Below are 18167 nucleotides of genomic sequence, written 5' to 3' on the forward strand. Positions count from 1 at the left end.
TCAAGAGTCTTCTCCAACACCACAGTTCAAAAGCATCAATTCGTCGGTGCTCAGCTTTCTTTATGGTCCAACTTTCACATCTATACAGGAAAATATAATACTTGATATTGAATCCTGTGGAAAGATTTCTCAGAATAAGCACTTGGGAGTTTTCAGTGAGTAGATGCTATAGGCATTTATATAGTTATTCAAGAGAAAAGACTTCTGAATACGTGCTTATACGTGTGTCCATGGCCATGACCATATCTGTGCCCATCAAACATGCTGAGGTGTATGAGTTTTTAAGAATTAAGTTCCATGAAGTAGTCAGTTTAGGCGGGCATAACTTTGATATGTGAACCGTGAAATTCTAGATGTTCAAGCTGGTTTTAGAAAAGGCAGAGGAACCAGAGATCAAATTGCCAACATCCGCTGGATCATCAAAAAAGCAAGAGAGTTCCAGAAAAACATCTATTTATGCTTTATTGACTATGCCAAAGCCTTTGACTGTGTGGATCACAATAAACTGTGGAAAATTCTGAAAGAGATGGGAATACCAGACCACCTGACCTGCCTCTTGAGAAACCTGTATGCAGGTCAGGAAGCAACAGTTAGAACTGGACATGGAACAACAGACTGGTTCCAAATAGGAAAAGGAGTACGTCAAGGCTGCATATTGTCACCCTGCTTATTTAATTTCTATGCAGAGTACAATATGAGAAATGCTGGGCTGGAAGAAGCACAAGCTGGAATCAAGATTGCTGGAAGAAATATCAATAACCTCAGATATGCAGATGACACCACCCTTACGGCAGAAAGTGAAGAAGAACTAAAGAGGTTCTTGAAGAAAGTGAAAGAGGAGAGTGAAAAAGTTGGCTTAAAACTCAACATTCAGAAAACGAAGATCATGGCATCCAATCCCATCACTTCATGGCAGATTGATGGGGAAACAATGGAAACAGTGGCTGACTATTTTTTCGGGCTCCAAAATCACTGCAGATGGTGATTGCAGCCATGAAATTAAAAGACGCTTACTCCTTGGAAGGAAAGTTATGACCAACCTAGACAGCATATTAAAAAGCAGAAACATTACTTTGTAAACAAATGTACGTCTGGTCTAGGCTATGGTTTTTTCAGTAGTCATGTATGGATATGAGAGTTGGACTAGAAAGAAAGCTGAGTGCCGAAGAATTGATGCTTTAGAACAGTGGTGCTAGAGAAGACTCTTGAGAGTCCCTTGGACTGCAAGGAGATCCAACAGTCCATCCTAAAGGAGATCAGTCCTGGGTGTTCATTGGAAGGACTGATGTTGAAGCTGAAAGTCCAATACTTTGGCCACCTGATGCAAAGAACTGACTCAGTTGAAAAGACCCTGATGCTGGGAAAGACTGAGGGCAGTGGGAGAAGGAGACAACAGAGGATGAGATGGTTGGACGGCATCACTGACTCAATGGACATGAGTTTGGGTAAACTCCGGGAGTTGGTGAGGAGGACGTCCTTGTTTCAAGGACGCCTGGTGTGCTGCAGTCCATGGGGTCACAAAGAGTCGGACACAACTGAACTGAACTTTGATACCATTTGCTAATAGTCATAAAATCCGTTTTATGAGAGGAAAAAGAAACTTTTCCTTTCATACATGTTATCCCTCTAACAGTAAGTAGATGGTCTACATGCAGTTCTTTTTATCACTCTTCAGAAACAGCAAAAGGAAAGGCATGGGGACTGAACAGTAAGCTTACCTTCAGGGAGGACTCTATCGAGCAGAGACCGGTGGAGAACTGTATCATGGAGATGTATGTGATGGAAAGAACTTCTGGTTCTACCTATTCACCTCATTGTGGTTGAAGTCAGCTTTCTCTTTCCATGCTACCCAGAAGAATCAGACTGGAACAGAGATGAACAGCTAAGTAAGAGGCTTTTTTCCCAAGCACCTTCATGATGGGTTTCCTTTATATCATCTTTAGAAAATGAGTCAGTACACCCACCAAAATTTGAAATATTTTCAGAAAATGACATATTTTCCACAAGATCAGTTTCATTTTTATTTTTTAATGAACATTTAGGGTTCATATACAAAAGCTAACAGAGCAATAAGTCAATCATGAAATAACATACAGGGAAATAAAATGGAAAATAACTCATTTACAATTTCTCACCACTGAAGCACTATACTCTGGCTGCAGTGAATTGTGGTCAGTGTTTCAGACAGTGTATGCTCAGGTCAGATGCCAAGACTGTCATCACACTACTTTTTGTTTTAAGATCTTTTCTTTCTTGGTCATTGTTCAGTTAGTTGGTAGGGGGGTGGGTGGTCAGAGGGACAGAAGTAAGTTTCACTCCCACTCCACCAAAAAAAATTTTTTAAGCAGTTAAATTTTTCCTTGGGGAAATATTTTATCTGTTAATCTAACATACTATATGCTTCTATTATTAAATGTCTGCATAAGTATTTATTTTATTTAACATAAGATCATGCAGTAGTTTTAATTTCAGAGCAATGAAATTCTTTAATTTCAAAGAATTATCAAAGGCAATTAGTTTTGTACATAAATGCCCATAGTTGAATTTTCAATGCAAAATGTGCTCTTTGTGATATCTGTTTCTTGTGAGAGTTGGTCAAGTAATAATCATGGAGCATTTCCTAAAATATTTATTTGCTGGGAAAATTTGTATGAAATGACATCTGAAGTATAAAAAACAGTGTTAGGTAACACTCGGAACAGGTAAAAATATGCTTGTTTGTAAACTATCAGTGTAAGGTGCTGAGCATCTGAGTGTCCGTGCCATGTCTCCCGTTTTTCTAGAAAGTGGCTTGATTTATTTATCAATGTGTCATCTCCGAAACATCTGACATTATATATAGAAACATCAAGGCAATATTATTTGTACATATAATTAAACATGCAAAAATTTCCTGAAAGATAGTGCCCAAATAAGGGAGGCCCCCCCCCCACAAGTTCAACCTCTCCTTGGTGCCCGTCACTGACATATGGCTCTCTTGCAGTTTGGGAGCACGAAAGGTCATTTTGGAGAGGTAGCCCCTTTAATCACTGGCTCCCTATTCAAATATGTTGCCCAGTAGACTAGGTTGAAAGTGCCAAACAGAAGTGGGAATATAATTCGGGACATTTTGTCAATCTTGCTGATGCTGTTGTAAGTCTTTTTGTTTTCAGAAGTCTTGTCTTCAGGTTTTACTGAGGCTGAAGAGGCATTTGTGGTCCCTGCGGGGGTCTGCTCCTTTGGGATGTTTGGGGGATGGGTCATCTTCCCAGTAGTATAAGCATTAGTTGACTTATTTATTGTAAGCTCACGCTCTTTTTTCTGCAAAATACAAGAAGAATATAAGGGCATGATGTTTGCAAGCAACTATCAGTTCTCACAGAGAAGGCAATGGCACCCCACTCCAGTACTCTTGCCTGGAAAATCCCATGGACGGAGGAGCCTGGTAGGCTGCAGTCCATGGGGTCGCTAAGAGTTGGACACGACTGAGCGACTTCACTTTCACTTTTCACTGACATGCTCTGGAGAAGGAAATGGCCACCCACTCTAGTGTTCTTGCCTGGAGAATCCCAGGGACGGGGGACCTGGTGGGCTGCCGTCTCTGGGGTCGCACAGAGTCGGACACGACTGAAGAGACTTAGCAGCAGCAGTTCTCAAAAGAGATAGAGACAGACAGGGGGATCAGCCTATCTCTGGTGGAGGAAAGCCTTCCACAGACTTCTAGGCTTAGAACCCTGTGTGGCCAGTCTTGAATATGAAATTCTAGAACAGGCAGAATAGTTTATAGTAGAAAAGTCAGGAAATGGTTCCCTCTGGTTCAGCGAGGACAGGAATGGACTGGGAAGGGGGACAGTGGCCTTCTGGAGTGTGACAACATGCTCTGTCATCACAGGGATTTGGGTTATACAGGTGAGCATGTTCGTCAAACCTTCTCAAGAGTACACTTAGTGTTTGTGCACGTCATAAGACAAGTTTTTGCTTCAAAAGAATCAAACAGTAAATGAATATTGAACTCTAATTAGTGACATGCTTGCTGAATTATTTAGTGGGAAATGCATTATTTACTTTGAATCCATCAAGAGTTAAGAAGCACTGATGGATTGAGGATGGCTGGATGGGTGAATGGATAGATAGACGTTAGGTAACATAAATGACAGATAGGTGGCGATGACAGAAGCATAGTAAAATGTTAACAGTAGAGGTTTTCATTGTGTAATTTTTCAACATTTCCACATGTTTGCAAATTCCCATGATAGAATGTTGGGGAAAATTATGTTCTTTTACCAAGTTGACACAGTCTCACTGAATTAAATTTAGAAAAACACAGGAATACATTAAAGATAATATATCACCATCTTGGTGACCAAGATAGAACACCATCAGCACTCCAGAAGGTCACCATGCCCCTTCCCAGCCCATTTCCATCCTCATCCCAGCAAAAGGAACCACTATTCTCAGTTTTTATGCCATAAACTATTTTGCCTGTTCTAGAATTTCACATTCAAGACAGTATTACTCACAATAGCAAAGATTGGTAACAACAAGTATCCATCTATAGATGAATAGTTAAACAAAACGCACATATATGTATATATATATATGCATATACACAGAACTGAAGTGACTGACCATGAATATACATATATAAATATGTAAATATATATATATATGAATGCTGTTTGGTCGCTAAGTTGTGTCCCACTCTTTTACAGCCCCAAGGACTGTAGCCCACCAGGCTCCTCTGTCCATGGGATTTTCCAGGCAGGAATACTGGAGTGGGTTGCCATTTCCTCCTCCAGGGGATCTTCCCAACCCAGGGATCGATCCTGTGTCTCCTGCACTGCAGGTGGATTCTATACTGCTGAGCCACCAGGGAAGCCTCATACTATATACTATACACACACACACACACACATACACACACACAATGGAAAATACAGTTCAGCCAAATGAAGGAAATCCTGCCATTTACAGCAGGTATGGTGGACCTTGAAAGCACTGTGCTAAGTGAAATAAATCAGACAAAGACAAATACCATATGACTTCATTTATATGTAGGACCCAAATAAACAAAAAGCTGAACTCATAGATACAGAGAGCAGACGGGGTCAGCAGAGGTCAGGGTGGGGTGGGGAGCAAAGTTGATGAAGGTGGTCAAAAGGTGCAAACTTCCAGTTTTAAATAAGATCGGGAAATGTAGTGCACAGCCTGGTGACTATAGTTTTAAAAAAGAAAAGAAAATATATTAACTATTAAACATATGTGAAAGGTAAAAAGCAGAGAGGAAGGGCAGGGAGAGGGAGCAGGAAGCAGCGGTGGAAAGCAAGGTTGAGTAGGTGTGCGCACAGACCCAGGGAGCAAGAGAACCTGGGTCTGCGGCGAGGATGACCGTGAGCCTCAGAGCAGAGCAGGCCTGTGAGCAACTGTGCAGGAGGGCTCTCTGCAGACCCTGTGGCTCTGCGCGCACCCGTGCGGGGCTGCCTCCAGCCTGACAGACCAGCTCCGTCAGCGTCTTGTGCAGCCTTCACGTCCTGGGGTAAGCAGGGCAGGGCACACACTGGAGGACAGCAGAGTGGTCTCAGGCGCGGGTGTCCTGCTCGAGGGAGGCGGCGCACAAGCCTGAGGACCGCCACGGCGGTCGGAGACGGGCCCCTGGTGCTCCTTCCGGGAAGACTTGCTGCCCAGCGCAGGGCGCAGAGGCCCGCAGACCGCTCCCTTCGCGGTCAACCTGAACTTTTTCCTCTACCCTTTCACAGGTGTTCACCCCTAAAAACTGCCTGGCACCCCCAACTCTGAAGACCCCAACAGGTAATGATGGCAAGCAGTTTGGTGTTCAAGTTTTCTCCGCCTGTACGTAAAAGCCAGTTCACGCAAAAAGAGTAACCATACGCTGCCTTATTCGTGCTCACCGCCATGTCTGAAGTAGGGCTTGCTGGCAGGGATGCCTGCAGATACCCTGATGCCTCCACTGGCCGAGGGCATGGGAACCCCCGCTCCACAACCTTTGGGGGCAACACACGGTCTTCCAGGAGATCAGTGCTAGTCTGGAGTGAGATAAGCTACTTTACCTCCAAGCCCTCCTCTCCCTTCTGGTCTATGTTCAGACCTGTGATGAGTGGGAAGAACAGGGAGGCCAGGTACGGGAAAATGAGGTGGCTGATGATAATGACGGCCCACTTGGTAACATTCAGGGCCATTCCGCCTTCCTCCTAGGCTCACAGACACAAGCCTGACGGCCTCAGTTCCTGCCGCACCTCCCAGCTGGCTGCCCCACTCAAGGGGGCCACCTCCAGTCACCGTCACCAGGCCCATAACAAACGTTTACTTCCCTGCAACACGGTGCTGGGAAGACCCTCTCCCCAGACTTCATGTTTGTTGGGGTACAAACACCCCTGTGGCTCTGCCTATTGGGACCCTTCAGTCAAGAGCCCCCAGTCCGACAGTCCTCTGCCTCTGCAGTGTTCTCCCAGCTCTCTGCCAACCACCTGCTCTGCTCAGCTGGCTTCTGCCCCCGTCATTTCCCCCAGACACACGTGTCTGGGAGAGTCATGCCTGTCAAGGCCCTGCCCCCCCCCACACACCCCGGCACCTCTCCCCACCCCTCCTGCCCTCAGGGGCCTGATACGGGCCCACTAGGCCTTCCTCCATCTCCATACAGGTGAGCTGGGCCTGGAAGCAGGTCTTTCTTGCATGACTAAAACCTCGGTGTGGGAGTGGACTCACAGTGCTTGGAAGTAGGAAGAATCCGATGGGCCAGGTCAAGTCAGAACTTTGGACTTTTCGTAAGAAAAGTTGAATGAAAAAACAGTTGTGCAGCTGTGGGTGTGCACCCCTGAGTGCCCTCAGCAGCAGCAGAGTATCCAGGTGCCATCATGGGTCTGGGGTCTGGGGTCCAGTCTCCAGGAAGGCCCCAGGACTGCCCTTGTGATGATTTCCAAAGGACAGATGGAGTTTCACATTCAAGCCTATTCTGGCAACTCTGGCCTGCTCATCTCTCATCTCTCACTTGCTCGTTTGTTTTATGTATGGTATAATGAGCACTTTACCACGTGCTATTTCTTTTCTCTTCCATGTATGTTATTTTCTTTTCCCCAAGGACCTGGTTCAAGTTGGAATGTTGCACAACCTTTTTCTTTAAATAGTTTTTAGATTCAGGCACCAATCTCTTTCTATATACTCAGCACTTAATTGCTCTGTACAGAAAAATGCTTCCCATGATAACTCTTCCCTCGTTTAAGCAAGCCAGATCATCTCATGAGTGGAATCGGGTGTGTTTGCTGTTGTGTTGCTTTCAGCAATTCAAATGCTCCCTTCATGACCTTCAGCCACCTTGCAGAAGACACTGCATGGTGAAGTAGCAAAAGAATGACCAGAACCATTGACTGTACAATTCAAAACTGGGTAAGCAGTCCCTGAACAGACAGAGGTACTTCATCAAAAGTAATAGGCCTGAGGATAAACAAGCCCAAACCATCACCATGAAATCAGATCTTTCTCTTGAATGAAGCTGGTGATTGAAAATAAAGTTAAAACAGGACCTGTTATAAGACTTTGTAAGGTCCGTGCATATAAGGGAAGGACTCATTTTTCAGGGGGAGGGACGTAGGGAAGAGAAACACTTGGCCTTAGAGTTGCACATAAAATCAGGCCTGTTTTCTCTGGAGTAAGGAGGGAAATGAAGTCAGTACCTTGATCTTGGCTGCTTCCAAGGCTTTTTTCCCATCCCAGGCCCAGCCTCTCTTTGTGAAATAGTTGACGGTGGCAAACTCGATCAGCGCAGAGAACACGAAAGCGTAACACACGGCTATGAACCAGTCCATGGCTGTTGCGTAGGCCACTTTGGGCAGCGAGTTCCGGGCGCTGATGCTGAGGGTCGTCATGGTCAGCACCGTGGTCACCCCTGGTCAAGATAAGGGGAGGACAGAGGAACAAGGGTCAGCTCTAGCACCGGACCCCAGCATAACACCCCTGCATGAGGCACAGACAGAAAGAACCTGTCTCAGCCCAGGTCTCTCGACGAGTCTCAAAGCACAACACGCTCCTTTAAACACTTCCTTATCTTGTCTGTTGTCTCCTTCGCCAGAACATGGATCGCGGCGGGCAGGGATTGGGTCTGATCTGTACACACACCCTAACTGCGTCCCTGTTGTCCTGACCTGAGCCTTGCAGAGAGCGGATGCCCAACACGGATAAGTTAGAAGACTGGGGCATCTTATGGGCAGGGATGTCCCCATGGCTCTGGAGAAGCACTTCACAAAGACTCACTGTGCTCCTGACAAACTGTGGGATCCAGAAAACTCGTAAAGCAGACTCGCTTTCACATAGACCTACCGGAGCCTGCAGACTCCGAGGACCCAAGTGCAACAGAAGTACCACATCTGAATCTAGGTCTTGGCACTCCCTTTAAGAAAGAACTGGGTCACCTTGAGGCTGCTGTGTAAGATGCCTGTAGCCATCTGCCTTGTCTTCTAGGGAAATCTGCAGTGAGCATACAGCGAGTCTAGCTCCTCAGAGGGAGCTGTTGAGCCTTTACTGGGCATCTGCTAGGGGCCAGCCCCTGATCTAAGCTACATTCTGGATGGGTGTCAACATTCACATTTGGCAGGTGAAGAGCTTAAAGATTTAAAAATAGTAATGCACTCAAATTCACCAGCTGGCAAATGAGAGCCAATACTAGACCCAGGTCTGCTGAACACGTACAGCCCGTGTAGTTTCCACAAGCTCTGTCTTTCCTTTTAGCACAGTTTTGCTTGCATAAGGGTACATGGCTATGCACGGGGTGTGAGTGCAATGCAGCTGTTCCAGTGGGACTGTGTGCCACCCTCCCCAAATTCAGAGGTTGAAGTCCTGATCTCTAGAACTCAGAATTACTTTCCAGATCTTAGAAACGTGGTGTTTACAGAAGTAATGAAGTTACAATGAGGTTATTAGCGTAGGCCTTAATCTAATATGACTGGTATCTCTCTCTCTCTCTCTCTCTCACACACACACACACACACACACACACACACACACACACACCCAGGGAAAACCCCATGTGAAGCCCAGAATTATGCTGCCTCATGCCAAGAAACTACCAGAAACTAGGACAGAGGCCAGACACAGAGCCTTCATTCAGAGAAAACCAACTCTGCTGATTTGGGACTTGTAGCTTCCAGAACAGTTAACTCCAGGCAGTTGACTTCTATTGCTTAAGCCCTCAGTGGGAGGGACTGTGCTAGGGCAGCCCCAGAAAACAGCATCAGAAGAGTGTAATGTTGCTGGTGGTCATAGCAGCTTAGTGTTGATTCAGTGTCATCCTTCAGAGATAGTTACATACCCTCACCGAACACGGCACTGTGCATAGAATTGACGCTTAATGAGAAATCAGTGGTCACCTGTGATTTTTCTTAGAAATCCAGCTCATCATTGTGCTAGAGAGCAGTGCTCTGTGTGTGACCTTAAACAGGCTTCTTGTGTCTCCTTGAGTCTTTTAACATCCTAACACTAGCTGAAAATCTCTACAAGGAAGCAGACTGGAACATAAGGCATCCTCCAAACTAAAATTTTTTCCTTGCCCATCTACTAATGTTCTCCTAAAGAGCTGGGGGAACACTGTCTAGCCACAAGCCAACCTCCACACCTTCCTGATGCTAAATCAGAGGAGGCAGATGAAGCAAGTGGTTGGTGGCAGAGAGCTGGTTGCACGGAAGCAGCCCTGAGCCCTTCCTGGAAATCTCCAGGATCTCCGGCTTCTTCCACCTACAGGAGTTTTGGCAGGAAATGCAGGGCACCTTTCCTTCTTTGGAAGAAAAAGTAAAATAGGAAGAGCTGAGGTGGGAACAGTACTTTATAGTTTAGAAAGATGTGAATATCCATTACAGCTGACCCATAAAATTACTTTTAATGTTGAATTTGATGAAATGAGCTTCCAAGTGAGAGTTAAACATGGGATCACGTCTGCTGTGTCAAGGTGCTAGCTAGCTAGACCTGGCTAAATTTGATTTATGTCTCAGGGATGTCAGATAATATTCTAGATTCTTATACATATGTATACGTATATACACATATCATACACGCATATATCTCATATATGTTTATTTATACGTTTGTTGTTCTTGTTCAGTCGCTCAGTCGTTTCCGAATTTCTGTGGTCCCGTGGACTTTAGCCTGCCAGGCTCTTTTGTCCACTGAATTTTCCAGGCAAGAATACTGGAGTGGGATGTCATTTCATTCTCCAGGGGATCTTCAGGACCCAGGGATCGAACCCACACTTCTTGCATTTCCTGCATTGGCAGGTGGATTCTTTATCACTAGCACCACCTGGGAAGCTCATATTTATACATATATATGGTAATATGTAGCATTTTCCTGGTAGTTGTACCTGGGTCAGGAAGGTTCCCTGGTCGCAAAGAGTTGGACACGACTGATCAACTAACATACACACACACACACACACAGTAATATGTATTATATTATATATATATAATCTATTACTATCATATTCTATTTTATATATATAACCTATTACTATCATATCACATGCAACATATTGAGTGCAACTTGGGAGTTAATTTTGAAGTGGCATGCACATTTCAAAGAAAACAGCCTGATAACATAGAAAATAGTACTTTATGAGACTTGTGAAAATATTGTAGCAAAATCTCATGTAAGACAGATTGCTGGAGATTTCAGAAACACTGTCCTGCCCCCGCCGCCAACCCCGCCTCGAAAAAAAAAGGAAAGAAAAAAACCAGGCTACTGGTTAAAGGCTTTTCAGGAGGGAAAGGATGATCAAATTGCTCTGAACCCTGGTTCAGAAAGCAGCCCTAAATCTAGTCTTTTAAGACTGAATTTGTTTTCAAGGTCACAGAATAGACAGGCAGCTCTAGGCTGTTGTTTTCTGGGATGTTGGACTAGGCAGAACACAGCCTGCAGGCCTGGGGTAGGCACACTCACCAAACACCGTCCTGGCGGGAACTGATTCTCGGTTCAGCCAAAAGGACACTTGTGACAAGATCACGGTCATGATGCAGGGGAGGTAGGTCTGGATGACAAAGTAGCCGATCTTCCTCTTCAGATGGAAATGAGCTGTCATGATTGTGTATTCACCTGCAAATAAGCAAATCAGTGCAGTCAGCCACCTAAAGGAAGCCCTACAGTCCCGCCCTGTGCTTCCTGCCCCTGGTCACAGTCTCCTCGGGACCGCCCTTCTCCCCACCTTCCCTCTGCACAAGCGTTTAATCGTCCTGTTTGGGTGAAGGAGAGGCTGGTTGTTTTGTAAGTCTCCTGACCCCCGGCCTCTGAAGAGCCTCTGTGGGGGGATGCTTTTCTGGGGAAAATCAGATTTGTGTGTTTTCCTAATCCCTGGTTACAATCTGTGCCGCTCTCCACCTGCCCCCCTCACTGCTACTGCCCTCGGGATTTCAGGATTTAGCCTCTCTACATATAACTCAGGACATCACAGAGCACTGTTGCGGGTGGAGGGTTTTTCCTCATTTCCCAGCCACAGAGGGCTGGCAGGGGTGGTGGGCTTCCAGGCCCCCCCAGGCTCAGTGCCCCGCCCCTGGCTAGAGGGGTGAGAAGCAGCAGACCCAGGACGTGGCGGGTCCTGACAGCGCCTCCCAGGGACAGCGGGGGCATCTCCTTGGCGATGCCCCAGGGCCTTCTCTGGATCTGCCTGGTGGTGTGGGAGGCGAGCGCCGACCTCCCCCTCATTGCGGAGAATGACGCTGCACTGACGGTGAACTGGTAAGGAGCCAAGGCGGCTACAGGGGGAGCGGGGTGAGACGGGCTCCTTGGCTGCGTGAGTCTGCCTCTCCCTGGGGAGACGGGAAGGGTGCTTCCAGATGTGAAGGCAGAGCTGAGTTGATCTGAGGACAAGAGTCCTTTGACTGGTTGGAAGAATCAGACGGTGTGGCCAGGGAGTCTGGCAGAACTGTGGATGCAGGTGGAGGGTCGGGGGGCCTCTGCTGAGGCGGACCCCAGATGGGCCCATCTGTTTGAGGGTGGTCACACTGAAGCATGGGCTCAGTGTTGAGGCGTTTGAGACTGGTTGAAGCGTGGAAGCTTGCTGTTGGAATCAAAGCCCAGTGCTCAGTAAGGTCAGCTGTGGATGTGTCCCTAGGTGCCTTTCCTCACAGCATGAATTAAGATCACGTGTGGCAAAATCTGCTCCCTACAGAAGAGGAGACCACAATTCCCGCAGGGCCGAGCGTCACCACACTCTCCCCACAGCCCCAGGCAGGCGAGAGGAGGGACTGGGCTCCATCCCACAGAAGGAGACAGGGACACAGAGAAGGGGGGAGGTATGCTTTGCCATGATCTGATTTTGCCTCTCAGTGCTTGAGAAGAGGGAAAATGCCATTCTGTTTCTCTGCATTCGGATTTGAAGTTACTCTCCAACTTATAAATTCTTTTGCTGTTACGGTTCTTTTCATTCTGTTTTATTTTTGAGTCGAGGATAGCAATATAAGATAACATTCAGAAAAGGTCATTTTTTAAAAATGCAAATAGGGGCAGAATCCCATTTTAAAATGTTTACAGAATGACATGAAACAGTAGCACTCTTCATTAGCGTTGCACTCCTTAACCCCAAGTATCTGCCATGCCACCTTCCCACTTGTTCCCATAAAACCCGGCCTGCTGCCTCTTCCTTCCCCTCAAACGCAGCAACAGTATGTTGCAGCAGCCTTTTCCCAGGCCTGCCAGGCCCTTTCCGAGGACACCAGCCCTCTCCAGTGGACGGGCACTGAGTGGAAGGCTGCAATGTGCGTCCCTTGCTTCCGGCCAGCTCCCAGCCGTGGTGATGCTGACCGGGGCAACATCTGGGGCTTAGAACTCATGCTGCGAGCAGGACTCAGTCCACCCTTCTCCCACATTTCTCCTGCCATTTGGCACCCTGGAGGACCTTCCCCTGCTCACAGCCAAGCTAGTGATCATGACCACTGGGGCTGGGGTCTGAGGACACCCCGTGTCGCTGTAGGCCAGGAATGCACTGTGTTCCTTTGGAGATCCTGCCCACTTGGCATCAAGTGATGCCAGGCCTGTGCTGCCCTGAGGGCTCAAGCCAGCCCTGTGCCTGACGGAGTTAACTGCACCCTCGAAGGCTGTGGTAATTTCTACACGGCTCGCTGTGCTTGCCAAAACTCAACCCCAGGGGAATCCCTGAAATGGTCACACAGGGAAACAGCAGAGCAGGTAAATGGGAAAATGTGCAGGCAGCTCTCTGCCTTTGCTGCAGAGGCTGCTGCTGGCGTCTCGGTGTTTGGCAGGATTGTTACATAAGCAGGGCCCGCGGTCACTGGTGCTCACATGGCGACAAACGCACCTCGGATTACCGTCCCTCGTGACCCTTAATGCCGGGACGCCACAGCTGCGCCTCCGTATGCGGCCGGAGGAGGGGCTGGACGTGGCAGCTCCTTGTGGCTCAGGAGAGCTGGGGCTCCCCCCGGGTGTGTGCCCGCGGTGGGTGCGGGAGAGGAGGGCTACCTGTGCTGGTGCTGATGTTCTCCGTGCCCACGGTCTGCCCCATGAGGTGGTACTGGTTCAGCCTGGAGCCATCTTCTGCCACCACCACTGACTTGGCGGTGCCGTTGGTCCAGACATAGACGACTTCAGAATTAGGATACGCATCTGCACGGTGGGGGAAAGAAAGCAGTGTAAGCCTGGGACCGTTTGCAGCCCGGTACAACCACACATGTCTACAAGAGTAGTGAGAGGGAGGACTGAAGAGTCGAATGACCTACAGAAAGCACAGGCAGTCAGACCAGGGCAGACAGCTCCACAGTCGAAGCTCTTCTCATTTCCACAGGGCAGAGCGCTGAGAAGTCAGGCCCAGTGCTTCCCACGGACAGTCTTCTCTTCTGGGTGCACCGTCGCACGGGCCGAGACCACAGGGCCTGGGGCTCTGCCAGCTCCATGCTCTGGGGCAAGGCTCCTGTGCTCAGTGCTTCTACCTGAGAACGGGACTGTGACAATGTCTGCCGGCCACTGTTACGATGGAGCTGACGAGAGCTCCATCAGGGTGTCAACGGTTCATTAAGAGTCAAAGTAAACACGATGAATCACGCAAGCAGCAATGAGTAAGTTCACTGTGCACACACGAAAAAGACAGTTTGCAACCTGAGAGCTCTCAAACCAAAGCATGGATTGAGGCTCAGGGGTACACTGTTATAAAGCAGCTTGTATAGCAGGAAAGAGTTGATGGTTTATTATTCAAAGTGGTTGGTTACAATATTAGAATTTTCTAATATTCTACACGGAATTGCTCATATCAACCCCGGGAAACAGTTTAAGTTTTACTTGTAATTCTTAGAGGCAAATGACCCAGGTCAAGTTAGCCTTAGAAAATAAGCTAAATTCAGCTTCATTTGTAGGACAAACCTGGTTGTCTGCTCAGGGAGTTTTCATGTCTGGTCTCCATTTGTCTGTGATTCTGACTTGCAGCAGCGTCTGACCACATCAGCCCTATAAAGGCTTCACTTTGCAGAGGGCACGTGTCCAGTTGTCTGCCCTGTCCTGGCAGGCAGGTGAGGCAGGCAGCAGGAACTTTAACCCTGGCCTCATGTCTGTGACTGTTACCTTACACGGTAAAAGGCACCCTGCAAAATGAAAGCTATGGGCCTTAAAATCAGGAGATTTCCTAGATGATCCCAGTGGACCCAATATAACCACGTTAGTCCTTAAAAACAGAGAACCTTCTCAAGCTGAGGCCAGTCAGAGAGACCCAGCTCAGAGAGATTCGAAGCAGAAAGGATGAACTCAACTTCTATTGCTGGTTTTAGAGGTGTAGGAAGGGGCCATGACCCAAGGTATGGAGTTAGCCCTTCTATGGGCAAGAATGACTCCTGGTGACAGCCAGCAAGAAACAGAGACTTCAACCCGCAGATCGTGGGATTGAATCCTGCCCGCAGCCTGAGGGGCTGGATGTGGACTCGCCCCCAGAGCTTCCAGAAGGGAGGGCAGCCCTGCTGACACCACGATTCTGGCCATGGGAATCCCAGAGCTGGGACACCAGGCAAATTCAGTCTGACCTGTAGAACTAGGAGATAATACAAGTGTTCTATTTTTTAATGTTTTAACTATTGAGGTACAACGGATACATATCATTGTATAAGTTTAAGGTGTACAATGTCATGATTTTATATATGTATATATGCGAAGAGCTGACTCATTGGAAAAGACTCTGATGCTGGGAGGGACTGGGGGCAGGAGGAGAAGAGGATGACAGAGGATGAGATGGCTGGATGGCACTGACTTGATGGACATGAATCTGAGTGAACTCCGGGAGTTGGTGATGGACAGGGAGGCCTGGCGTGCTGCGATTCATGGGGTCGCAAAGAGTTGGACACGACTGAGTGACTGAACTGAACTGAACTGATATTATAAAATGATGACTGCAATAAGGCTACTTAATAAATACGTTGTTTCAATTAAATTGCTAAGTTTGTGATAACATGTCACGGCAGCAGAACATTAGAACAGGTGGATGGAAAATAAACAGAAGACCATCTCCCAGAGGAGGGAGACAAACATACATGAACATGTTATATGTGAGGTGGCAGTGATCGCTACAGGGAGACACACGCTCTGCCGAGGGGAGACGTGCAGCTTTCAGTGGGGTAGTCTGGGGAGGTGAGATCGCCGGCGTCAGCACACGGACGTCATCGAAGCAGCGGCTGGGGTGTGTGTCGGTGGAGGGGAGGGGCCTGCAGGGCCCAGATGCTGAGAGGTGAGGAGGCAGCAGAGGCACTGGTGCGGCGGCCGCTGCACTGAGGACGGGGAGCACGCTTCTGGGGGCCTGGGTCACAGGCTTCGGGGGACAGCTGGGGTCGCCTCTACAAGAGGGGCTCCGGGGAGTGGCTGGCGTGAAGGAACCTGCATGCTCGAGTGCTCCTCGTGTCTCTCAAGGCCCCCAATGGTGAACCCACACACCTACAGCACGGCTGTCACACCCAGACCCCAGCGCCGTATGCACAAGCCTGAACGCTGGGCTCCCCGCCTGACATCAACCCCCGACAAAGAGCTGTGCGCCCTCACAGGGAGGCCTCTGCAGGCGTCTCAGGAGACAGGCGGGCTGGCCGGGAAGGCGTCCCTGGGCGGGGCGGTGGGTTCGGGGGGACTCCACCAGGCAGGGCCTGGTGCACGGCTCATGGGCCTGGTGCAGCCACTGCTGGGCAGACGGGCAAGAGTGCACGTGTGGCCACAGGCCTCCACAGGAGCCAGAAGAAGGGTCATGCCAGCGATGAGTACTCCTTCCTACTAAGTGTGTGAGTTTCTCTGCTAGTGCACATCACTACCCTTATTCTTGATTTATGTGCAAAAGAGCATTCCTAATATTTGAAAAATAATAAAACCAAGCAAGTATGGAGCAAACACTGAGTTAACACAGAGGAAACTTCCAGGCCCTCTGTGAACTCACTGCCCCCCCACAGGTTGTATTCCAAACTTGACAGTAATCACATAATCACTGCACTGTTTGCTCTGTAGTTTTACAGACATCACTAAACAAAGGTGTTGTTTTTTTTTTTGCTATGTTTTCTTCATAAAATCTGATTGTGTTTTTTACCCGTTTGAATGTTTTCTTTACATATTCTGATATACATAATGTTTTTGGTTCCATGTGTTGTAAACACCTTCTTCAAATTGTGCCTATATCACTTTGCTTACTTAAAAAAATTTTTTTTTATAAATGGTAGCTTAAGTGAGTTAAACTTATCAACCTTTTAATCTCTGCATCTTATTTCGGAGGCCCTCCTGATCAAAGCTGGAATGCTCCATCTTTAACCATTAGGGCCTTGATACAGGGAGCTGACTTCTGTACATATTTTCTATATAAGTATCCAATTGCACCCTCTCCATGAGATTTTCTGTGCTGCCACCAGAATCATTAAGCCGTTCCTCCCGCCCACATCCTTGCAGGGCCTATTCTGACAACGAAGTTCTCCTTCGGGCACAGGCTCTCTCTGTGGAACTGTCTGTTCTGCTTCCTTTTTCTATCGCAATTTCAAGCCCCTCGTCTTGACCACACAGAGTGCAGAACTCTAGACACCAGCAGCTGGAAGAGCAAAGTGTCCCCTTTTCATCTTCACCCACACACATGTTAGAGTCAGGCTTTCCCCAAAATACTCTGATGAGATTTATCTTGGACCTGAACCAGATCTACAGATTTAGATTGGGTGACATCACATCTTAGGTATCGAATCTTTTTACCAGGGACATGATGTGTATGTAGGTCTCTGGAGTGCAAGTGACTGATAATAAACTTTTTAAAATTGGAGTGTTAAGTGCCTGGCATCAAGCTTTCAATTGCTGATTGCCAAGGCACCTGTTTAAAAGGCATTCATACTCCACTAGATAAAGGACCAACCACCCATGCAGTTCCTCTTCAAGAAAACCCAAGGTGACCTAGATAACTGACAACCTGATGACCCCAGTTCTCGCTAGGTAGAACACCTAATTCCCGTTCTTATGTTTTGAATTTGCCAATAAAAACTGAACTGGTGAAACCCTATGCACCCCACCCTGGACCCCCATAAAGGCAGGGCCCCACATCTATGTTCTTCCTCTTTCCCTCACCCATGACTGTGCTGCGTGGCCCTGGGGGTGCTATGTGCCCTCTGAGATCTCTGAGTGATAAACCTGGTTTTTTCAAAGCTCCCTTTTCCTGGCGGTTGCTGCTGAGTATGTTGTGAAGTCGTAACAAGGATCACGGAGGCCCGTCCAGCCTCAGCACTGGTTCCCGTCGGAGAACGTGTGAGTGGGCTGCCATGGCTCGTACGGGCCCAGACGGGCACCCCAAGCATTCCTGGTCACAGTGTGTGTCTGACGGCTCGTGATGATCTGAGGGCAACACAGAACAGTGCTCTGGGTGGACACCTCTCTCGGTGAGGTTGTATCACTTTCCTCTTTCACTGGGTGTTCTCCCCTCAGATGTGTGTTAGTCAACATGGTTCCAAAACCCACTGCGTCCCATCTCTGAGCAAAGCCGCAGCTCCCAGAGTTGGGAATTCTGCTTCTCACGACGCTCCTTGGCGAGCGGGTCGTTAGAACCCTGAGAATTAGTGACACGATTCCAGGGCCACCTGTGTATGAGTAAGATATCAAACAGGATGATGTAAATAGAGCAGACGTGCTCACCAGTTAATGGGACACTACGGCCACTACACTTGAATTACACCACAAGTGGAGGCTGAGTGTTCTTGTCA

At 47.9% G+C, this 18167-nt stretch overlaps 1 protein-coding gene across 1 annotated transcript in view; it reads right to left on the reverse strand.

Moving 5' to 3' along the window:
- Positions 1–2008: 2008 nt before the first annotated feature.
- Positions 2009–18167, reverse strand: part of GABRA5 (gamma-aminobutyric acid type A receptor subunit alpha5) — a 93359-nt gene continuing 77200 nt past the window's right edge. The window contains exons 6-9 of the mRNA XM_040257044.1: positions 13450–13593; positions 10918–11070; positions 7668–7879; positions 2009–3300 (exon numbers count right to left, since the gene is read on the reverse strand). Of these exons, the coding sequence (XP_040112978.1) occupies positions 3001–3300; positions 7668–7879; positions 10918–11070; positions 13450–13593 (809 nt within the window). The 3' untranslated portion in view covers positions 2009–3000. The remainder of the gene's footprint in view (positions 3301–7667; positions 7880–10917; positions 11071–13449; positions 13594–18167) is intronic.

This window comes from Oryx dammah, unplaced genomic scaffold (genome assembly GCF_014754425.2).
Source record: "Oryx dammah isolate SB20612 unplaced genomic scaffold, SCBI_Odam_1.1 HiC_scaffold_16, whole genome shotgun sequence".
NCBI classification, from domain to species: domain Eukaryota; kingdom Metazoa; phylum Chordata; class Mammalia; order Artiodactyla; family Bovidae; genus Oryx; species Oryx dammah.